The sequence below is a fragment of the Monodon monoceros genome, unplaced genomic scaffold (genome assembly GCF_005190385.1).
Source record: "Monodon monoceros isolate NGI ecotype Baffin Bay Population unplaced genomic scaffold, NGI_Narwhal_1 Super_Scaffold_14, whole genome shotgun sequence".
Classification (NCBI taxonomy): domain Eukaryota; kingdom Metazoa; phylum Chordata; class Mammalia; order Artiodactyla; family Monodontidae; genus Monodon; species Monodon monoceros.
Window position 1 is genome coordinate 31,697,243 of NW_021703770.1, and position 20,270 is coordinate 31,717,512.

Below are 20,270 nucleotides of genomic sequence, written 5' to 3' on the forward strand. Positions count from 1 at the left end.
CTAAAGTTGATATACTGTCAACTAAAGGAATCATATACAGATTCCAAGCCAGATGATTTTATTCATTTTATACCTTGATTTTTGAATAGCCAAATTTTCTGAAATTACTCATTTAATGGTTAGATAAATGCCAAGTCAGTCAAGTCAGCATATGTGTTCAGAGGCTGATCAGAGAAATATAACTAGAAGCAAATTAAATTGTTTGAAAATATAATTAAGGAGAAGATGTTTTTTAAACATTTTATTTTGACTCTGAATTTCTAGGTAAAGTTACATTTAAAAATTGAGGTCCCAAGGTACTTATTTTCTCTTTTTTGTTTTTATGCCGAACTAAATTTAATTTGAGGTCAGAGGGAGGTCATTTAGTTGAGTGCATCCTTTAGCTCATTCTGTGCTCATTCATAGCTCTGGTTTTTATTAAAATGTTAGATATCTCCTTTTAATGGTTCTATGCACACACATAACATAACAACAGTGTATGATAAAGAATTCTGAAAATAATATATAATAACAAATGGAATTTTTATTTGATAAATCTGCAAAAAGTTTGTTTATATTTAAGAAAGAATAAGTTATGTATGATACTATGTGAAACTTTACCGGTTTAGAGATTAAAATTTAGTTCTTTTTTTAGTTGAGGGGTTGTCAAATTACAGCCTACAGGCTAAATCCGGGGCCTCCTATTTTTACTGAGATACGGCCATGCTTGATGTTTTATTTACTGTCTGGTTGCTTTTGTGCTAAGATGGTAGAAGTGAGTTATCATGACTAAGACTGATTAGCCTACAAAGCCTAATAAATAAATGATTTACCATTCTGCTCTTTACAGGAAAAGTTTGCTGATCCCTTATTTAGTTTATACATTTATGTAGTGGCATTTGTTCCTAATCCTGTATTCTTTATTTATTTTTAAATTTAACATTTCATTTTGAAATAATCTGACTTTAAAAAGTTGCAGAATGTCACCCAACTTCCCCAAATCTTAATATTTTACGTAACCATAGTCCAGTTATCAAAACCAGGAAATTAACACTTATCAGTGCTTAATCTACAGAGTTAATAAAGATTTCACTGCCTGTCCCATGCGTACCATTTCTCTGCTCCAGGATTCAATCCAGGATCCCATATTGCATTTATTGTCATGCTTCTGTAGTTTCCTCCAGTCTGGGACAGTTTCTCAATCTTTATCTTTCTAGACCCTGATGAGTTTGAAAACTGACTGGTTATTTTGTGGAATGTTTGAATTTGTCTATTATTTCCTCACGATTAAACCCAGGTGATGCATTTTTTTAAAGTCTTTATTTTTTAAGAGCAGTTTTCAGGTTCACAGCAAAAATGAGAAGGTGGTTCAGGGGTTTTACATATGCTCCCTGTCCCCACACATGTACAGCCTCCCTTGTTATCAGTACCCCCGCCCCCCGCCCCCCGAGTGGTCCATTTGTTACAATTGATGAACCTACATTGACACATCATCACCCACAGTCCATAGTTTACATTAGAGTTCACTCTAGGTGTTGTATGTTCTGTGGGTTTGGATAAGTTTATAATGACATGCATCTTCCATTATAGTATCATATCAAGTAGTTTCACTGTCCTAAAAATCCATTGATCTTTCTACCATCTTCTTAGTTTTGTCTTTTCCAGAATGTCATATAGTTGGATTCATACAGTATGTAGCCTTTCCAGCTTGACTTCTTTCACTTAGTACAATAGTATGCATTTAAGGTTCCTCCATGTCTTTTCATGGCTTAATAACTCATTTCTTTTTAGTGCTGAATAATATTTCATTGTGTAGATGTACCACAGTTTATTTACACATTCACCTGCTGAAAGACATCTTAGTTGCTTCCAAGTTTTGGCATTATGAGTAAAGCTGTGTCCTGGTTTTTGTGTGGACGTAAGTTATCAGCTCCTTTGGGTTAAATACCAAGGAACATGATTGCTGGATCATATGGTAAGAATATGTTCAGTTTTGTAAGAAACTGCTGAACTGTTTTCTAAAGTGGCTGTACCATTTTGCATTCCCACCAGAAATGAGTGAGAGTTGTTGTTGCCTCATATCCTTACCACCCTTTGGTGTTGTCATTGTTCTGGATTTTGGTCATTGTAATAGGTGTGTAGTGGTATCTTGTTTTTTTAAATTTGCATTTGCCTGATGACATATGATGTGAAGTATCTTTTTATATGCTTATTTACTAGCTGTTGATCTTTTCTGGTGAGGTGTCTTTTAAGGTCTTTGGCCCATTTTTCCATCAGGTTTTTTGTATATTTTGGATAAGCCTTCTTTATCAGATGTGTCTCCCGCAGATATTTTCTCCCAGTCTGTGGCTTTTCTTTTCATTATCTTGACAGTGTCTTTTACAGAGCCAAAGTTTTTCATTTTAATGAAGTCCAGCTTATCAGTTATTTCTTTCATTGTGCCTTTGGTATCATATCTAAAAAGTCATTGCCAAACCCAAGGTCGTCCAGATTTTCTTCTGTGTTATCTTCTAGGAGTTTCATAGTTTTGCATTTTACATTTCGGTCGGTGATCAGTTTTCAGTTAATTTTTGTGAAGGTCTGTGTCTTTTTTCCATGTGGATGTCCAGTTGTTCCAGCACCATTTGTTGAATCAGCCGTCTTTGCTTCTTTGTATTGCCTTTGTTTCTTTGTCAAAGATCAGTTGACTCTATGGGGGTCTATTTCTGGACTCTTTTTACTATTCTGCTGATATATTTGTCCATTTTTTTTCTCCAATAGCACGCTGTCTTGATTACTGTCGCTTTACAGTAAGTCTTGAAGTTGGGTAGTGTCAGTTAGTCAAAAGAACTTTGTTCTTCTTCAGTATTGTGTTGGCTATTCTAGGTCTTTTGCCTCTCCCTATAAATTTTAGAATCAGTTTGTTGATACCCACAAAAAAACTTGCTGGGATTTTGATTGGTATTGCAGGTGATGCATTTCTGGCAGGAATACCACAGAAGTGATGATGTGCCCTTCTCAGTGCATCGTATCAGGAGGCACATGGTACTGATATGTCTCATCACTGGTGATGGTTATACCTCTGATCACTTAGTTAAGGTGGTGTTTGCCAGACTTCTCAACTATAAAGTTACTGTTTTCCCCTTTGTAATTCGTATGTATTTTGTGGAGAGATACTTCATGACTATGTAAATATCCTATTTTCCATCATACTTTTGCTCATTAATTTTACCATCCATTGGTGATTTTTTGCTTTAGTTGTTACTGTGGTGTTGGCCAAGTAGTGATTTTTTTGTTTTGTTTTTGGCCATGCTGCGTGGCTTGTGGGATCTCAGTTCCCTGACCAGGGATTGAACCCAGGCCATGGCAGTGAAAGCACCGAATCCTAACTGCTGGACCACCAGGGAACTCCCCAAGTAGTGATTTTTAAAAACTTTTTTCATTATTTCTTTTGTACTCATTAACTGAAATTTGTCTGTAAAGAAGAACTTTCCCTCCTTGCCCACTTATGTCTGTTTCTATTGAGTTATTTATATCATTATGGTCTCGTATATTTGTTTTATTTTATGGTTTGCAATCCATTGCTGTTTATGTCGCTCAAATTGTCCTAGATTTAAATCCTCTTCTCTTTATAAATAAAACTTGGATACAACCAATTATAATACACTGCATGACAGAATGACTGAGAGTAGTGGAATTTTATGACTTTGCTAATAACATATGCAACAAATATAATAATAAAGTAGTACATTTGAGCTTGAATAAAGCCTCAATAGACCTACTCCAAAGAAGGTTGGGGCTAATTTTAAGACTTTAAAATGTGGAGAGAATCATTAAAATTTGAGTCCCCCTTACTCACCCTGGCTTGCACTCCTGTTTGACTCATGTATTTCTGTCTCCCGCCCCCTCCCCCTCCCCCCTACAGTGGACTCTGTGTAAGCTTTCTTTAGCATTGGGTTTCTGAATTGCAATTTTGAAAAATGTCACAGTGTCCCACTGGCTAAGCCATATGTTTACCTTTATTTGGTCTTGCAGATGTCCACAAAATGTAAGCACTTATTAAAGGCTGATTGTTTCTCTTGGCCTCTCTGAAATTTTTCTCAGTTTGTTGATGGTGAAATTGTGATCCGTTATTCTGTAAATTAAGAAACTTTAGAGTCAAAAATACTATCCTTCATAAAAATTTTTTTTCTTGAGTTGTATAGTTTTTTTCCCCCATTTGTATTGATTACAATAAACTTTTAAAGAAGCTTGCAATTTACTATATGTGATAGAGAATCTAGAACAGACAGATCTTGAGTCCCCAGAGGGGATTTTTATCTGCAAATTTACCAAATGCAGTCATATGTGAAAGAGACTGTGCCCACAGACCTTGGTCCCCAACCCCTTACCTTTGGAGTCCTGGCTTGCTCCCTTTGGGTTCAGAGAAGTGTTGTGAGTTAGGGAGCAAGTGGTCTCTGAGAGATGCATTTGAAAGATTTTGGGATGACTGGTACTGTTTTTCTTTTCCATCAGCATGGATAATTGAGAATTGATCATTTATTATAACTAATCATTCTTAGGAATACATAGCAGTCAAAATTCCTGGGACTTTGAATATTTTTCCCTTTGGTGTTTTCACTAAATTGGCAGGTTTACGTGCTAAGTATTTCTAGCTGCTGTCTTTCCCCCATTCATAATTACTGAAATTTATCCTGGGAGATATTTTAAAAATGTCCTGGATATTTTTGTTAAACTTATTTCAGACCAGGTTAAGGGCAAGAACACCAACTTTATTTGGAGGAAAAAAGACAGTTTGTGTTGGACTTCCCTGATGGCGCAGTGGTTAAGAATCCGCCTACCAGTGCAGGGGACCACGGGTTCGATCCCTGGTCTGGGAAGATCCCACATGCCGTGTAGCAACTAAGCCGGACTACTGAAGTGAGTGATTTAATGATTCAGTGCCACAACTACTGAAGCCCACGCACCTGGAGCCCATGCTCTGCAACAAGAGAAGCCACCGCAATGAGAAGCCCGCGCACCACAATGAAGAGTAGCCCCCCCGCTCGCCGCAACTAGAAAAAGCCCGCGTGCCGCAACTAGAAAAAGCCCGCGTGCAGCAGCGAAGACCCAACATAGCCAAAAATAGATAAATAAATATTTTTTAAAAAAGAGTTTATGTTTAATAGGATGTTTAAAATGGAAATATTATTATCAAAAGTCTCTTTATTCCGTTGTTTGTTATCACTGGCTATAATAGATGATAGGTATAAGCTGCTTTTCATTGGTTTGAGCTACCGTATTTCCTTTGGAGTTTAATTTGAGCTAATAGTACAGGATTTGAAAGGAAAAAGCCAAGCAGGCCATTGTAATTGTAAACAGCTGAAGCTGGCCCCAGTCTAAAAAGGTGGTAAGATAGTAGGTTGTAGGGCTTCGACAAAGCAAGTGGACGCCCCATTTTTATTTTATTTAATTAATTAATTAGTTTATTTTGGTACGCGGGCCTCTCACTGTTGTGGCCTCTCCCGTTGCGGAGCACAGGCTCCGGATGCGCAGGCTCAGCGGCCATGGCTCACGGGCCCAGCCGCTCTGCGTTATGTGGGATCTTCCTGGACCGGGGCACGAACCTGTGTCCCCTGCATCGGCAGGCGGACTCTCAACCACTGCGCCACCAAGGAAGCCCTCGGACTTTTCTTGTTCTTGATGCTGTACATTTTTTTTTAATAACCAGCCAATCAAGTATATGGAGCAGACTTGACCCATGGGCTTTAAGGTTGCAAGCTGTGGATTAATGCCATACTCAGTGTGATTTTCTCAGTTGACTGGAGTCACTTTGTGTACCTTGAGTATTACATGATGGGGTCAAATTGTAGGATTAATTTGATGAGCAAAATATGGATAGAAGAAACTGGTTTTTCCATTATTATTAATTTTTTTTTGCGGTACGCGGGCCTCTCACTGTTGTGGCCTCTCCAGTTGCGGAGCACAGGCTCCGGACGCGCAGGCTCAGCAGCCATGGCTCACGGGCCCAGCCGCTCCGCGGCATGTGGGATCTTCCCGGACCGGGGCACGAACCCGTGTCCCCTGCATTGGCAGGCGGACTCTCAACCACTGCGCCACCAGGGAAGCCCTTTTCCATTATTTTTGAGTTTAGTATTGAAAATTATATAACTCACTGTAATTATAGATAAAAAGGGGATTCCAGTACTGTCTTTTGTGACCACTAATAAATCTCTATTAATGTATACTTAGTCTAACACATTGCTCTTTCTCTGGATAGCAAGCTGGTTAGAGGAATGTTCAGGAGCAGTTGAGGCTGGTCAGCTGGTAGATTGTTTGGATTCTGATAGAAGAAATCCTGCACTGCGGGTGCAAGTGGGAAAACGTGGTATTCTCCATAGTAACGGTCAGGTTAATGAATGGGCAAGCCAGAGATATTTTGACCTTTGTCTTTCAACTAACCTCAGGTGAGGGTTTGACCTTTGTCTTTCAACTAACCTCAGGTGAGGGTTTGTGTAGCAGAGATTGCAAATTGGCTTAAAGGCAAGAATTTGAATGTTCTGGATACGCAGGTATTCTCCACTCTTCCCTGTCGTCTTGACTTTACTTAGAAATTAGTAACCTATCTACCTCTCGTGGAGATTTGAGTTTGTGATACCTGTAAGGTCTGCCAGGAATAGTTGTGTACTTGGATAGTATATCTGATCAGGTTTCCAGTATTATTTGCTTAGGGGGAAAATCATATGCATTTTTCAGTAGAAATATTGAGTCATTACTTATATTTATTTTGGCCATATAATGTCTAAACAGGGGCGTTTTGGAGTGAAATTAATAATAGGCTCAGACAGTAGGCTTACTCTGGCATTATCTCAGGCAAACTGGGACATATAGTTACCCTAATTATATCTTTTTAAGACTCTTTAGTGTGGTTCCTCCTGTTTTCAAGTTGAAATAATATATGTAGCTTTTGACTGTTAAAAGCTTCCAAAAGAGTGGTTCCACCTGACTTAATTTTGACAACTTACAGGAAACCATGAAGTAGAAGTGCTGATTTAATGTTTGATTTGAATATCTGTTTGTATGTTTCATTGATCCTATATTATTTTCTGTTGCGTAATTGTCACAAAGCATATAAGTTGAAAAGAAAACTTGTCTGTTTTTGAGAGTACTGCTTTCTTTGATGACACATGACTATAATTTTAAAATCATGTTTAAAAACATAACACAAAATTTACTGTCTTTACGATTATAACTGCACATCTCAATAGTATTAAGTATATTTATATTGTTGTGAAAGAAATCTCTATTATAACTTTTTCATCTTGTAAAACTGAAACTTTATATCCAGTAAACAACTCCCTTTACCCCTCTCCCCACCATATGACAGCCACCATTCTACTTTCTGTTTCTATGAATTTGACTACGTTAGGTACCTTTTATATTTGTAATCATACAGTATTTGTCTTCTTGTGATTGGCGTATTTCACTTAGCATAATATTTTCAAGGTTCATCTGTGTTGTATTGGGTTGGCCAAAAGGTTTGTTCGGTTTTCCCATAAGATGACTCTAGTGGCGCTTAGTTGTCTTTAACTTCATTTGAAACAATTTTGTTAGATTGTATTGTGACAGCTGTCATATCAGCGTGCATGTAAAAAAACTTACCAAAATTGGTGAATTTTTGTGTAGCCATTTTAATATTGAAGATGGAAGAAAAACAACACTTTCGGCATATTATGCTTTATTATTTCAAGAAAGGTAAAAACACAACTGAAACGCCAAAAAAAATTGTGCAGTGTATGGGGAAGGTACTGTGACTGATCAAACGTGTCAGAAGTGGTTTGCGAAGTTCCTTGCTGGAGATTTCTCTCTGGATGATGATGTTCCACGGTTGAGTAGACCAGTTGAAGTTGATAGCGATCAAATGGAGACATTAATTGAGAACAATTAACGTTATACCACGCAGCTCTTACACATAGTGCTGCTATGAACACGGGTATGCAAATATCTCTTCTAGACTCTGTTTTCAATTTTTTTGGATATATACATAGAATTATAACTGCTGAGTCATATAGTGGTTCTATTTTTAATTTTTTAGGAAACTTCATACTGTTTTTCATAGCACTGCACTATTTTACAGTCCTGCCTACAGTGCACTAGGGTTACAGTTTCTATACATCCTTGCCAACACTTGTAATTTTCTTTTTTTTTTTTTCATGGTAGCCATTCTGATGGGTGTGAGGTGATAGGTGATTGTGGTTTTGATTTGCATTTCTCATGATTAGTGATGTTGACCATCTGTTCATATGCTTACTTGGCCATTTGTGTATTATCTTTGGAGAAATGTCTGTTCGCATTCTTTCCCATATTTTAATCAGGTTATTTGATTTTTTTTGTTGTTGAGTGTTGGAGCTCTTTATATATTCTGGATACTAACCTCTCATTAGATAAATGATTTGTAAATATTTTCTTCCATTCTATAGGTTGCTTCCTTACTCTGTTGATTATGTCCTTTGAGGGACAAAATCCATTGGGATATTCATAGGGATTTTGATGAGTCTGTAGATTGCTTTGAGCAGTATGGACATCTTAACAGTATTAAATTTTCCATCCCATGGGCACGGGTGTCTTTCTATTTAGTTGTTTCTTTAAACTCTGAATTTTACTTTTTGTGCTGCAGACTGTTAGTAGTTATGTCTCATAGGTCTTTCACGCAAAGGTGAGATGTATTCTATAACTCACTTTAGAGCTGTGACTAGAAATGCTTGGTATGTGGTTCTTTTAAAAATTGTTTTAAAAGATGCAAAAGGGTGGTATATATCTTTCTAAAAAGTGAGTTTATACTTCAGCATTTAAAAAAATTGGAACAGTGTTTTTTTGTTTTGTTTTGTTTTGTTTTGTTTTTGCGGTATGCGGGCCTCTCACTGCTGTGGCCTCTCCCGATGCGGAGCACAGGCTCTGGACGTGCAGGCTCAGCGGCCATGGCTCACGGGCCCAGCCACTCCGTGGCATGTGGGATCCTCCCGGACCGGGGCACGAACCCGTGTCCCCTGCATCGGCAGGTGGACCCCCAACCACTGCGCCACCAGGGAAGCCCGGAACAGTGTTATTTTAAAGTTCAGTTCTATTGTTCTGTCAAAATACTACTATAGCATATTATGTCATTTAGAAAAATAGCTTTATCATATTCTAAGATAATGAACATGAGACCCAAAGCGATCTTTCTGAATGATTGTTTAAAATGCTGTTTCTTTAAATTCTCCAATATTTAGAAGTCGTTGGAGTTCTGGAGTGGGTGGAAGTGGAGGAGGATCCTCTGGTAGGTCGTCAGCTGGAGCTCGAGATTCTCGCCGACAGACTCGAGTAATTCGGACGGGACGGGATCGAGGATCTGGGCTTTTGGGCAGTCAACCCCAGCCAGTTATTCCAGCATCTGTGATTCCAGAGGAGCTGATTTCACAGGTATGGATCTTGTAGAACAATTAACGTAAGATATCAGGACAGGGTGAGGTTTAACTAAATATAGCAGGCTGTAGTCATGATTTATATCATGAATTGTGAAATACTCGTTTTCTGTATTGATCCTAGGAAGCTGATTTTAATAAAGAAGTTATGAAAAAGATAATTAGCATAGTACTCTATTTTTTATTTCAGGCCCAAGTCGTTTTACAAGGCAAATCCAGAAGTGTCATTATTCGAGAACTTCAGCGAACAAATCTTGATGTAAACCTTGCTGTAAATAATTTACTTAGCCGGGATGATGAAGATGGAGATGATGGGGATGATACAGCCAGTGAATCTTATTTGCCTGGAGGTTGGTTGATCACCATCATGGTTTTCTCATCTCTGAAGGGAGAGATTTTTCTTTGACTGGGGAATGGAATTTTAAAGTGCAATAGATTTACTGACTGTTCTTTCCAAGGTGGTAGATATTTCTCATTGTAGTGTTTGATTTGATGGTAAAATTCTGTTTAAGGGAAAATGTTTTTGCTTAGTGGACTTGTGTTTGGTCCTATAAAGACATGGATGTATGTGCATGTCTTTATCACTGGCTGACAGATGACTGGAATGTTGTATTTTGATGCCCTTATTTCTGAATATGGAATAACTGAACTGCATTTAGATTTTGACTTTCTGTGATGTCACAAGAATCTTCAATAGTGATCTTTTTTTCTTGTGGTAATTTAGTAGTTAGCCCAAGCAACAGTCATGCAATTGATGTTCCTTAAAATCTGTGTTAATAACGTTAACTTTATTTCCTAGGTAGTTACTGCTTTTCTTCTCAGGTTATGTCAGTAGTCAGTCCCTGATTTTAATGTTTTAATTTTCAGGGATTTTTCAATGGTCTGCAGATTTTTTTCTCTATATCTGCTTCATTTATATTTGTTTCTGTTTATAGAGGATCTTATGTCTCTTCTTGATGCTGACATTCATTCTGCCCACCCAAGTGTCATTATTGATGCAGATGCCATGTTTTCTGAAGACATTAGCTATTTTGGTTACCCTTCTTTTCGTCGTTCGTCACTTTCCAGGCTAGGCTCATCTCGAGGTAATTTTGCATTTATTTTTTTGTGATTGTTGGCTGACTCTACGGAGAGATAGTGGTAGAATTCATTGTATTTGAACTTTTAATATTACAGTAGATGAAATCATTACTTGTTAGTGTTTTTGGATGCTTTGGCATTAAAATAGTTACTTTTGAGTTTGAAGAGCCACACTAGAACTTTAGAGATGATCTTATCAACATAGTAGCATATATGTAAAGGGTTACAACTTACCTAACTGTATTTTTAATTAGGAATATGGATTCTGAAGTAAAAGCAGAATTCTGCTTTACGGTGACATGCAGCATTCAGATAACAAGTCTCTTTAGTTTATTTGATTAAAATAAAGTGATTATTTTGTTCATTTTAAACCCTGGTTAGATGGAAGAGTGAAATATGAAAAAACTTATTAGAATGAGATTGATCTATAGTAAATATATAGAAATGCTTATCATACTAAAATGATATTTTTAGAAGTTTGAAATCTTGGAAAGGTATAGTACACAGTAGAGGTTAGAAAGAAGATTTTGAAATCATACAAATATAAACCTTTCACTGTGTATGTTGATATGGATTTAGCTTGCATTTTAACTTTTGTAAGTCAGTATTTTTACTTTCCAGAATGTAAAACTGCTTGATTGAAGTAACAGGCAAGAATCAGATATATTATTTACTTATCATTAGTAAACTGGAAAGGATGCTGTTTTATATTAAGACCTTACTGCAAATACCTAGTACTTGAAAGCAGTTTTAAAATAACAGACTTATGATGATCTTTTAGTGTACTGAACCTATTATGTAACAGCTTAAAAATTTTTAAAAAATAAGTGCATATTTTACTGCCTAAAATGCATCAAGTATTGCATTTAAGATATTCAATATCTAACACAAAACTCCTTCTAAATTTCTCCCTTTTGCTTTTCCTTAGGTCATTCTATGTGGGCATCTGTTTTACTTTGAACCATATGAAATTGGTGGTACTTGACCATGTTAGATCTGCATGGATGGCAGTTTTATATGGTTCAACTTAATATTGTTTTTAATCCTTACTATCCAAGTCTTGGAAAGTTTATTTTGGTTGCCTATTTAAAAAATAATACGTGAGCAAGCTGAAAAAAACTGGTTTTAAAAAGTTTGTAGGCCAGTTTCAGGGGAAGCATTTTTGTAAAGTAATCTTTCTATAAAGATTCTCAAAAGAAAAATTCTGTCTAGTTTCTCAGAAATTTTAAGACTTTTCCATAAAAATCCAGCCTATAAAATTACTCTAAACAAGGGCTTGGATTATCAAAAGTTTTATAGTTAATGGATTTTAAAGTTACCCTTTTCAAGATTTGGTTGTTTTTTTTTTTTTAATCTGTATGTGTAGACTCTCTAACAAATACTCTTTTTTGGTTTATGTATCTAACGTGTTAAAATTTTAATTTATGAATATTTTCTAATAAATTTAAGTTACGGTAAACATTTTTAATGAAAGCCAAATATTTAAAACTCCATTTAAAAAATCCAAAATCCAGTTTAAAATAAAGCAGTTCTGCTCTAAAAGCACATAGTTGGAATTCAGAAAAGTCTGCCTCTACATAGTGCTTAAAAATACTAGTTTATAATTTTCATACATTCACTTGAAAGAGTTAATGTTTTGAATGTTGCATGTCAAACTTATTAGATATACATTTACATTAAGTTCTTGTGAGTGGATAAACTGCTGTTAGTTGCATCCTGAAGGGTCTTTACTAGAGAGTGGCTTACTTTTATCCCACTGGTGTGACCCAATTGCATACCAGTTCTCCTTCTTCCCTTAGAGAGAGACTCTGAGCTGTTGCGTGAACGTGAATCCGTTTTACGTTTACGTGAACGAAGGTGGCTTGATGGAGCCTCATTTGATAATGAAAGGGGCTCTACCAGCAAGGAAGGAGAGCCAAACTTGGATAAGAAGAATACACCTGTTCAAAGTCCAGTGTCTCTAGGAGAAGATTTGCAGTGGTGGCCTGATAAGGTATTTGAAAAGAAACCCCACCCATCCTTTCCATTTTAACTGAATTCCTGGCACTCCCCTCCACCCCCCCAAAAAAGTTTCTGTTTTATTTCAGATTTTCGTACTGTCATTTAAAATGCAGACATAGGAATTCCCTGGCTGTCCAGTGGTTAGGACTCTATGCTTCCACTGCAGGGGTCATGGGTTCGATCCGTGGTCAGGGAACTAAGATCCTGCATGCTGCATGGCGCGGTCAGAAAATAAAAAATAAAAATAAAATGCAGACATAAAGTGATATTTTTGTTTTGTTTTAAATATAAGTAGATCATCTTTATTTGACAGTACAGGAGTCGTTTTAAGGAGATGTGTTCAGTGGTGCTATTTCTTTTTCTACTTGATGAAGTAAATCAGAGAAATAAGGATGGTAGTTCCAGATAATATATCAGCATTCTGTTTCAGGATTTCTTTTCTGGTGGTAATTATACCAGTAACGAATGGTATATTTCTTGATAGGAATTTGTTTTGTACTGTCAAGAGTACCCCATTTTCTGCGGGGCAGGTTTCTGGTCATTGTTACAAGCATGCATGTCAGGGCAAGATTAGGGATCTGTGTTTCTTTGATTTTAGCTTTCCCGTTTGATGGCAGTGAATTCTGACAGGCCCTTTGCTCTAAAAGCTGTGGGAGACAAAGCAGGCTGAACAGGAATGGACTGGGGGAATTATGCTCTGCATCCTGAGTGGTAGTACAATGACTAGCTTCTAGAAAGCATGCAGGATTTAAGTTGACTTGAATCTGTAAAAATCCATCACTGCTACAAGTGAAACAGAGTTGACACATTCTTTTATTTTACTTTTATTTTTATTGGGGTGTAATTGATTTACAGTATTGTGTTAGTTTCAGGTGTACAGCAAAGTGAATCTGTTATACAAATACATATATCCACTCTTTTTTAGATTCTTTTCCCATATAGACATAGTCTATTGATGGTGTGTAGGTTTCACTGTCTTAAGTGATTGGTAATTTATCTTCAAAGGCTCCTGTAGGAAGCCATGGGTTTTTCACCTGTTTTTTGGAGTGCCTGTTTCTTATTTCCAGAGCCAGTTGGATAGGAACTTTCTAAAGTAGAAGTAAAAGAAGATAAGAACTTGAAGGTTATCTCTAGCAGATAAGGAGATTCTGATGTAGATTTCTTTTCTTTCTTTGAAGTTGAATTTGGGATATTAAAGGAAAAATATTATTTAGTGTTCTGAATTTGTTTATTTTTCATAGTTATTGTGACTCTTGATGTAGTTCATTTATTTTCCTCTGTATTCAGCTCATGTGGAAAGCTTGAATGCAAGAAGGAACATGAATTTCAATCAGCCTCTTTGTAAGCAAAAGGTTATTCTGTTTTCTTTGGCAGCTGACAGACTTTCCCTGAATTGCATTCTCTTACTTATTTCCATAAAACTAGAAATGTTCCAGTTTCTACTTTTACTTCATATGGTAGAAGGTGATTTAAACCATTGGGCTTTTTCTTTTTCATTTCTTTTTTTTCCCCTACATTGTTCTTTGTTTCCTGTTTCTCTTGCCTTGATCATGCTAGAACTGTGTCTATGTCATATTGGCAGGAAGTAATAGAGGACTTATTAATCTTGTTTTAATAGTGCCATTGCATACATATTAGTGTAGGCTTCTTTGTCACACATCTGAAAGTGTTTTGAACAGTATGAGTTTAGCAAGCTTTTTCCCTGGCCAGTGTACCCTCTGTTAGAGTTAGCCGGTCTTTGTTGGCCTTTACTGATAGGCATGGTTTTGGGTATAGCTTGTTTTCAGAGACAGTTACTAAATGCATCGTAAAATCTTGACACTGTACAGGCCTTACTTAGTGTGTTATTTCCTTCGTTTGTTTAGACATTGAATGAAGGAGAAATAGCAGTGTGTGCAACAAAGTATATCCTACCTATACCTTTTTTTTCCTATTAAAGAAAACTCTAATTTAAAATGTCACTGAAGAACTACTTTTTATTAGCTTGTGATTGAAATTTAGACATCAAAAATTTCAGTTCAGGGAAAGAAAACAGCATAAACCTAATTAAGCTGTTAAGCATTATCCCAGTTATCAACAAACCACTAGATGATTGTTTTGCAAGGCTGAATGCTGCAGTCAGAAAGAGAATGCAGAGAGTTGTTAAAGGGAAAAAAGACCTTGCTTTTAGAACAGTGGGCAAAATGATCATACAGGGGCATAGGATACATTCCACATGAAGAAACAGGCACTATGTGGGGCCTTATTAGTCCTCCAGAATTGGGGGTAGTGATCCCTGAGGAGGAGAAAAGGGTTTTGGGGCAAACTTGATAGGAGATGGAGAGGTAGGTGGAGAGAGCAGGGAGGTATAGGGCGTCAGCACGCACTGTTTGGAGGTAGTCTCTCTGTCTCTTTTGCTTTCTCTCTCTCTCCCTTTTTTTTTTTGTTTTTTGTTTTTTTGGGGGGTGGGGGGGTGGGAAGAGGGTGTCCCAGCTTAATTTCAGAAATGACCTAAATTGTAAGATTGGTTAGTATCCATGGTATTTTTCATTCTTCCTTTTGTTAGAGTGCCTGAGAAATTCCACTGTTAAATTATCTGGAATAATTTTGACTTTCCCACCACCTATTTAGAGGAACGGCTACTTCTTCAAAATTTCACCATTTTCTAGGCTAATAAAGCTCCCTTAATGGTGGAATGAATGTTCTCTTTAAGCCTTTACAGTATAATCTTAAATTGAAAATATTTGAGGTAACCTTTATTTCCATAAATTATTTTGATTTAAATGTCAAAACTAGTATAAAAGCATAATTGGTAACCCTTGTGCACTGTTGGTGGGAATGTACATTGGTTCAGCCACTATGGAAAACAGTAGGGAGGGTCTTTAAAAAATTAAAAACAGAGCTACTGTATGATTTAGCAATTCCACTTCTGGGTATTTATCTGAAGAAAATGAAAACACTAACTCAAAATACATTTGCCCCCATGTCCATTGCAGCATTGTTTACAATAGCCAAGATATGGAAGCAACCTAAGCATCCATCAATGGATGGGGACACACACGCACACGTGATTGAGTAGCCTTGATTAAATGCATATTGTGTGTTAGGCCTTTTGTTCAGGTGTTAGGGTGAGAGTTTTGTAGAAAGGCAGAACAATGATGTTAATACTTTGGTGTAAGTACCATAATGGAATTAGGTATAAGAGGCTTTGGGGAATCACAGGAGGCCAGAGTGATTACTAAGAGTTACTTTGATGGGAAGGTGCAATCTTTCAATTAGGCAGTTATCTAACATGGCTCCATTTTCACTTCTCAGTCATTTTTGGAATTTACTTTTCTCAGATTAGAAATTTAGTTCTGTGTTGCTGAATGTCTACATTTACATTGTATCTATATATATACCAACCTACTTCCAACAAGAATCTAAAGTGACTGATAAGAGAATAAAAAATGCAGCCACAATAGTAACAAAGACTGTTAAAAGTAAGAATGCAAAGGTAAGAGCTAAGTAGTAAATGCTGAAGGGAAAGGGCAGAGAAAACTTACACGGAAATCCATACTAAGTAAATCTGAAGTTGAACATAAAAACTTCTGCTTTGTGCCTTGTAACAAAACAAACCCTTTCAGATTAGAAAATGCACACATCCTTTATTTCCAGTAAGCTCCCAGAGAAGAATTTGACAAAAGTTGTTTGGTGGGTGATGAAGAAACAAAACTGATTCAGCAAGTCAGTATTGTTAATTTACAGTCGTATCGCTTACTGTTCTGGATCTATTTTCATATAGTTTAGGGAAAATAAGAAAATTTATTCTCCACCAGCCTTTTGAATTGTAGAGTTGTGTGTTATTCTCAAGTTTCTTTGAATGATGTTGAGAGGAAATAGTCCCATGACATTTGGCTCCTTAAATTATTTGAAGCAGCCATCACTGTTGGGACCAATTGATCCAATTTGTTGGTCATTCTGCTTCGCCTTCAAGGCTCTAGAAGTGGAAGTTGGGTGAGGAAGATCTTTTTTTTTTTTTTAAATCAACATATGGAAGCTTCCAGGAAGTATCTGTTAAAAAAGTTGGCTAGGTGTGTCACAAATGTACTTTAAGAATGAAGTAAGAGCAAAAGGAGAAGAGGTCATAAAGAGGAAGAGAAGCCAGGAATAAGGAGAAAATGGAAACCTAGATAGGTAAGGAGAAGTGAAGTGTGAATAAGGACAGTTAACAAATTGTGCCATGTAACCTGTAGTTGTATAACATCCATTTCAGCCATAATACACAGCACATTGCAGTTAGAATTGGTACTTAATGGGAAAACTAGTGTTTGCTGATAGTAGGAAAATTAAAAAAAAGAAAACCAAGGTTTGTAGGGAGAAATTTAGGAATAATAAGACCAATTTTTAAAAAATGTAAGTAACTAGGTGAAGTTAATAGGAGTTCATGTTGCTATGCTGAATGACCTTTTTCTTTTCTTTTTCTTTTAAAGCTTTGGCTTTTTAAGGTAATTTTTATCATATTTTTGACATTTTCCATCTGTCTTTAGGGAGGGATTCCTCATTTGGTTGATCTTTAATGTTCAGACAGTTGCAAATTTATTGATTAGATTCAGCTTCTAAAGGATTCGTTTTGTTAAAAAAAAAAAAGTAGAGCTACAAACTACTGATCTTTACGGAAATGTGCATATCCACCTTTTCCAGTTGGGTTGAAGCAGGGCCCAACTTGCTCAGAAGCAGCCATTAGTATTTCATCAAAATGATAAAAGCCTTGTCTTCTGTGATATTATGAAGTGTGTGAGCTGAAATACTGTTTCTTTGTGTGTATTTGATTGCTTTGTATTTCTCCACCTACTGATCTAAATCAGGCAAGAGACAATAGGTGATTTTTCCATCATCTCCTTTGGTTGGTGGTTTTGCCATCTCTCCACATTTGTCCGTAATGGATTTTCAGGGCCTTCAGGGTTCACTTAGCGCATTCAGGACTAATGAGCTGGGGAACATGGTCCATCCTTGAAGGATATAGGCAAGTCAGTTCTGAGAGTGCCTCACACACCATGCTGTGGCTATAGGGATGGATCGTTTAGGATTGTACTGCTCTGGCAGAGTTTTTACTCAAAAAGTTTGAGTTGAGATGAATTTGTTCCTTCAGTTGTCAGTGTGCTCCTACTATGTGCCAAGCACCAAGCTGGCCTGTGGGAATGTAGAGGTGAATTCATTATGGACCTTCCCATAGGCAACTCATTGGGGAAGAGAGACATTCACATACAATGAAATGTGTTCACAGTATGACCAGTGCTAGACTGAAGGTGTGAATACAGTATTTATAGGGGCTCAGAGTGGGGAGTGACTAACACCACCTGAGAGATGTGGCAAAGACTTCACAGAGGAGATGACATTTAAGCAGCATTTTTAAGGTTAAGTAGGCATTAACCAAGATGCAGAGGCATTCCAAACATGTCAAGTATGGGCCTAGAGTCAGGAAAGGTCAGGGTGTGTTTGCGGAACAGTGAGAAATTCAGAATTGCTGCTCTGTGGTGGGAGAAGGAGAAGAGCAGGGTGGAGAAGACCAGAGAGCCCTAGACAACTTGCCAAAGAGTTAGGATGTTGTTCTGCCAGCAAAGTTCTTAGAGAAATGACATGATGAGATTGGTGGGGTTTGCTTTTGTATATTTTTAGGGAGACGAGCACTATTGGCACAGTGGGAGAAAGATAGGAATAGTAAAAATCTAGAGTCAGTTAAGAGACTGGTAGAATTGTTGTAGAAGGGAATTGTGAGGCTCTCAACCAAAGCAATGACAGGGAGGATGGATGAAGGGAAGAATGTTCGAGGAAGTTGAGACAAAGTATAGCATTGGTTTGCTAGTCACCATCTGGTTAAGAGAAGAGGAAGAGTTGAAGAGAGGGCCCAGGTTCCTTTGTTGCCCTCCTGTTACAGGGTGGGTGGTAGATGTCATTCATGGAGATAGGGACTACAGGGGACATATAGCTTTGGAGGAGACGATGAATTCATTTTAGAGATGGTAGGGTGCTTTTCAGACATCCAGGCAGTTAATCTGCAGGTTAGTCTGCAGATAGAAGATTTACACGTTTAAAAGCGTGGCGCCCCAGTGGATACAGTCACTTAGGCTGAGGGTGGAACATCATTTGAATAAACGGACAAGGACAGAATCTGGGTCAGGGAGTACATGGTGGTACAAGGGAGGTGGAGAAAATACTGTAGTCATGAAGATGGGAGGAAGACCAGTAGAGAGTAGTGACCTGTGAACAAGGGAGAGGAGAGGTTCTAGAACTGGTGATGAACAGGGTCCAACGGTTCAAAGAGTTTGAAGAGAAGATGGATTGGTTCAATGCATGGGGCATCGATAAGGCTGTTGCAAGAGCAGGCGTGGCTGTCAGTGCGAGCCGGTGAGGTGAGATGAGATGGACGCCGGGTGACAGTTCACTTCCCCGGGCCTAAGGCTGAAGGGCAGGCGGGTTTGGACGGTTGTGGAGGTAATGAGAGAGGGTTGTATCCACTGTGTGTGGTGAGTTGTCCTTAGATAGTAGAGAGGAACACTTCTTTCTCTGAGAAGGGGAGGGGGAGGGGAGAATGGTGTTTTTTCATTAAGTAGGTCTGGATGGAGATGGAAATACTCAGGAAGCTTGTGCCTTTTGGGTGAGTAGGAGATGAAGTCAGGGCAGCAGAGTAACCAGAGTTGAATTTGACCACTTATTTGTGCCAGGTACTTTAATATATGTTACTTTATTTGGTTTTTACTGTCCCCCTCCCCATCGTGTTATTATTATACCCATTTTAGAAGTGAAGAAATGGGTTCAGAGAAGTTACATAACTTATCTGAAGTTACCTACTTAATAAGTGTTGGATCCAGGTTTTGGACTCAACTTGGTCTGATTCTATCATCTCTTTACCAATGGGTCGAGAAGGAAGTGTGAGGTAGAAATGTTAAGATTTGATGCAGCAGCCCTGGAGAAAGTACATGGTGTTTTTCAGATACCCATGGTGAAGGGAGGAGTAGAATTGCTAAGTTGGAAAATTTCAAGTTTGGTCTCTTTCCCATCCCTCCATAGATGTGACTTGAAAATAGAGCTGATTGGCACTGGTAAAATAGAAGATTAAAATTAGTGTTCTTCAGTATCTATAGTTACTGCAATTTACTGTATAGTTTAGATTATAACAGAAAATGAACAGAGAAATACTGACTAAACCTATTGATTTGTCTGCTTATAAGTGAAAGATTGAAACTATCAATGACATGTTATAATAAATGAATATCTATAGCTTCCCACTGCATCAGAAACAAGTTAAATGAAGTCTTGTAAACTAATAATACATCAGCGCCATTTATTGGTTTGGGGACCATTTTAATTAATAATAAATGCCCAAAATGTAGAACTTTAACCAAAGACTTGTCCATTTTAAAGCAAAATGGGGATTGAAGGGGCTTAAAATTCCTGTTGTTTCTAATAGAAGTCCCTGAAGGACATATACCAAAGTGTTTGAGAACTTCATCCAAACCTACTTTAAAGCATTATGTGCAATTAAGTTGTTATGACATAATTACATTGCATAATTGTTGGGTCCGTTTTCTTGAGCTTATAATGTACCTGGAAAATAAACCTCTTGGGGGAAAAAACAGTTCATACTGATTATTGGAGAAAGACTATATATGCAAGCAAGATCTTATTTTAAAGAGGTAACTTGAAACTCCAAGAAAGCACTTGATGTTTTAATTGTAGTTTTATAGAAAGTATTAGTGCTTTTATGTATTTCAGAAATTTCGTATGTTAAATGGAAATTGTTTTAAATGTGTAAATATTTGAGCTTATGTA

At 37.3% G+C, this 20,270-nt stretch overlaps 1 protein-coding gene across 2 annotated transcripts in view; it reads left to right on the forward strand.

Moving 5' to 3' along the window:
* The window catches only part of UBR5 (ubiquitin protein ligase E3 component n-recognin 5), a 143,428-nt gene that overhangs the window by 42,996 nt on the left and 80,162 nt on the right, over nt 1-20,270 (forward strand). The window contains exons 6-9 of one of the 2 annotated variants that reach the window (XM_029222473.1): nt 9,207-9,396; nt 9,589-9,748; nt 10,334-10,483; nt 12,260-12,471. In XM_029222473.1, coding sequence (XP_029078306.1) covers nt 9,207-9,396; nt 9,589-9,748; nt 10,334-10,483; nt 12,260-12,471 — 712 coding nt within the window. The remainder of the gene's footprint in view (nt 1-9,206; nt 9,397-9,588; nt 9,749-10,333; nt 10,484-12,259; nt 12,472-20,270) is intronic. The other variant, XM_029222475.1, reaches the window with a different exon arrangement.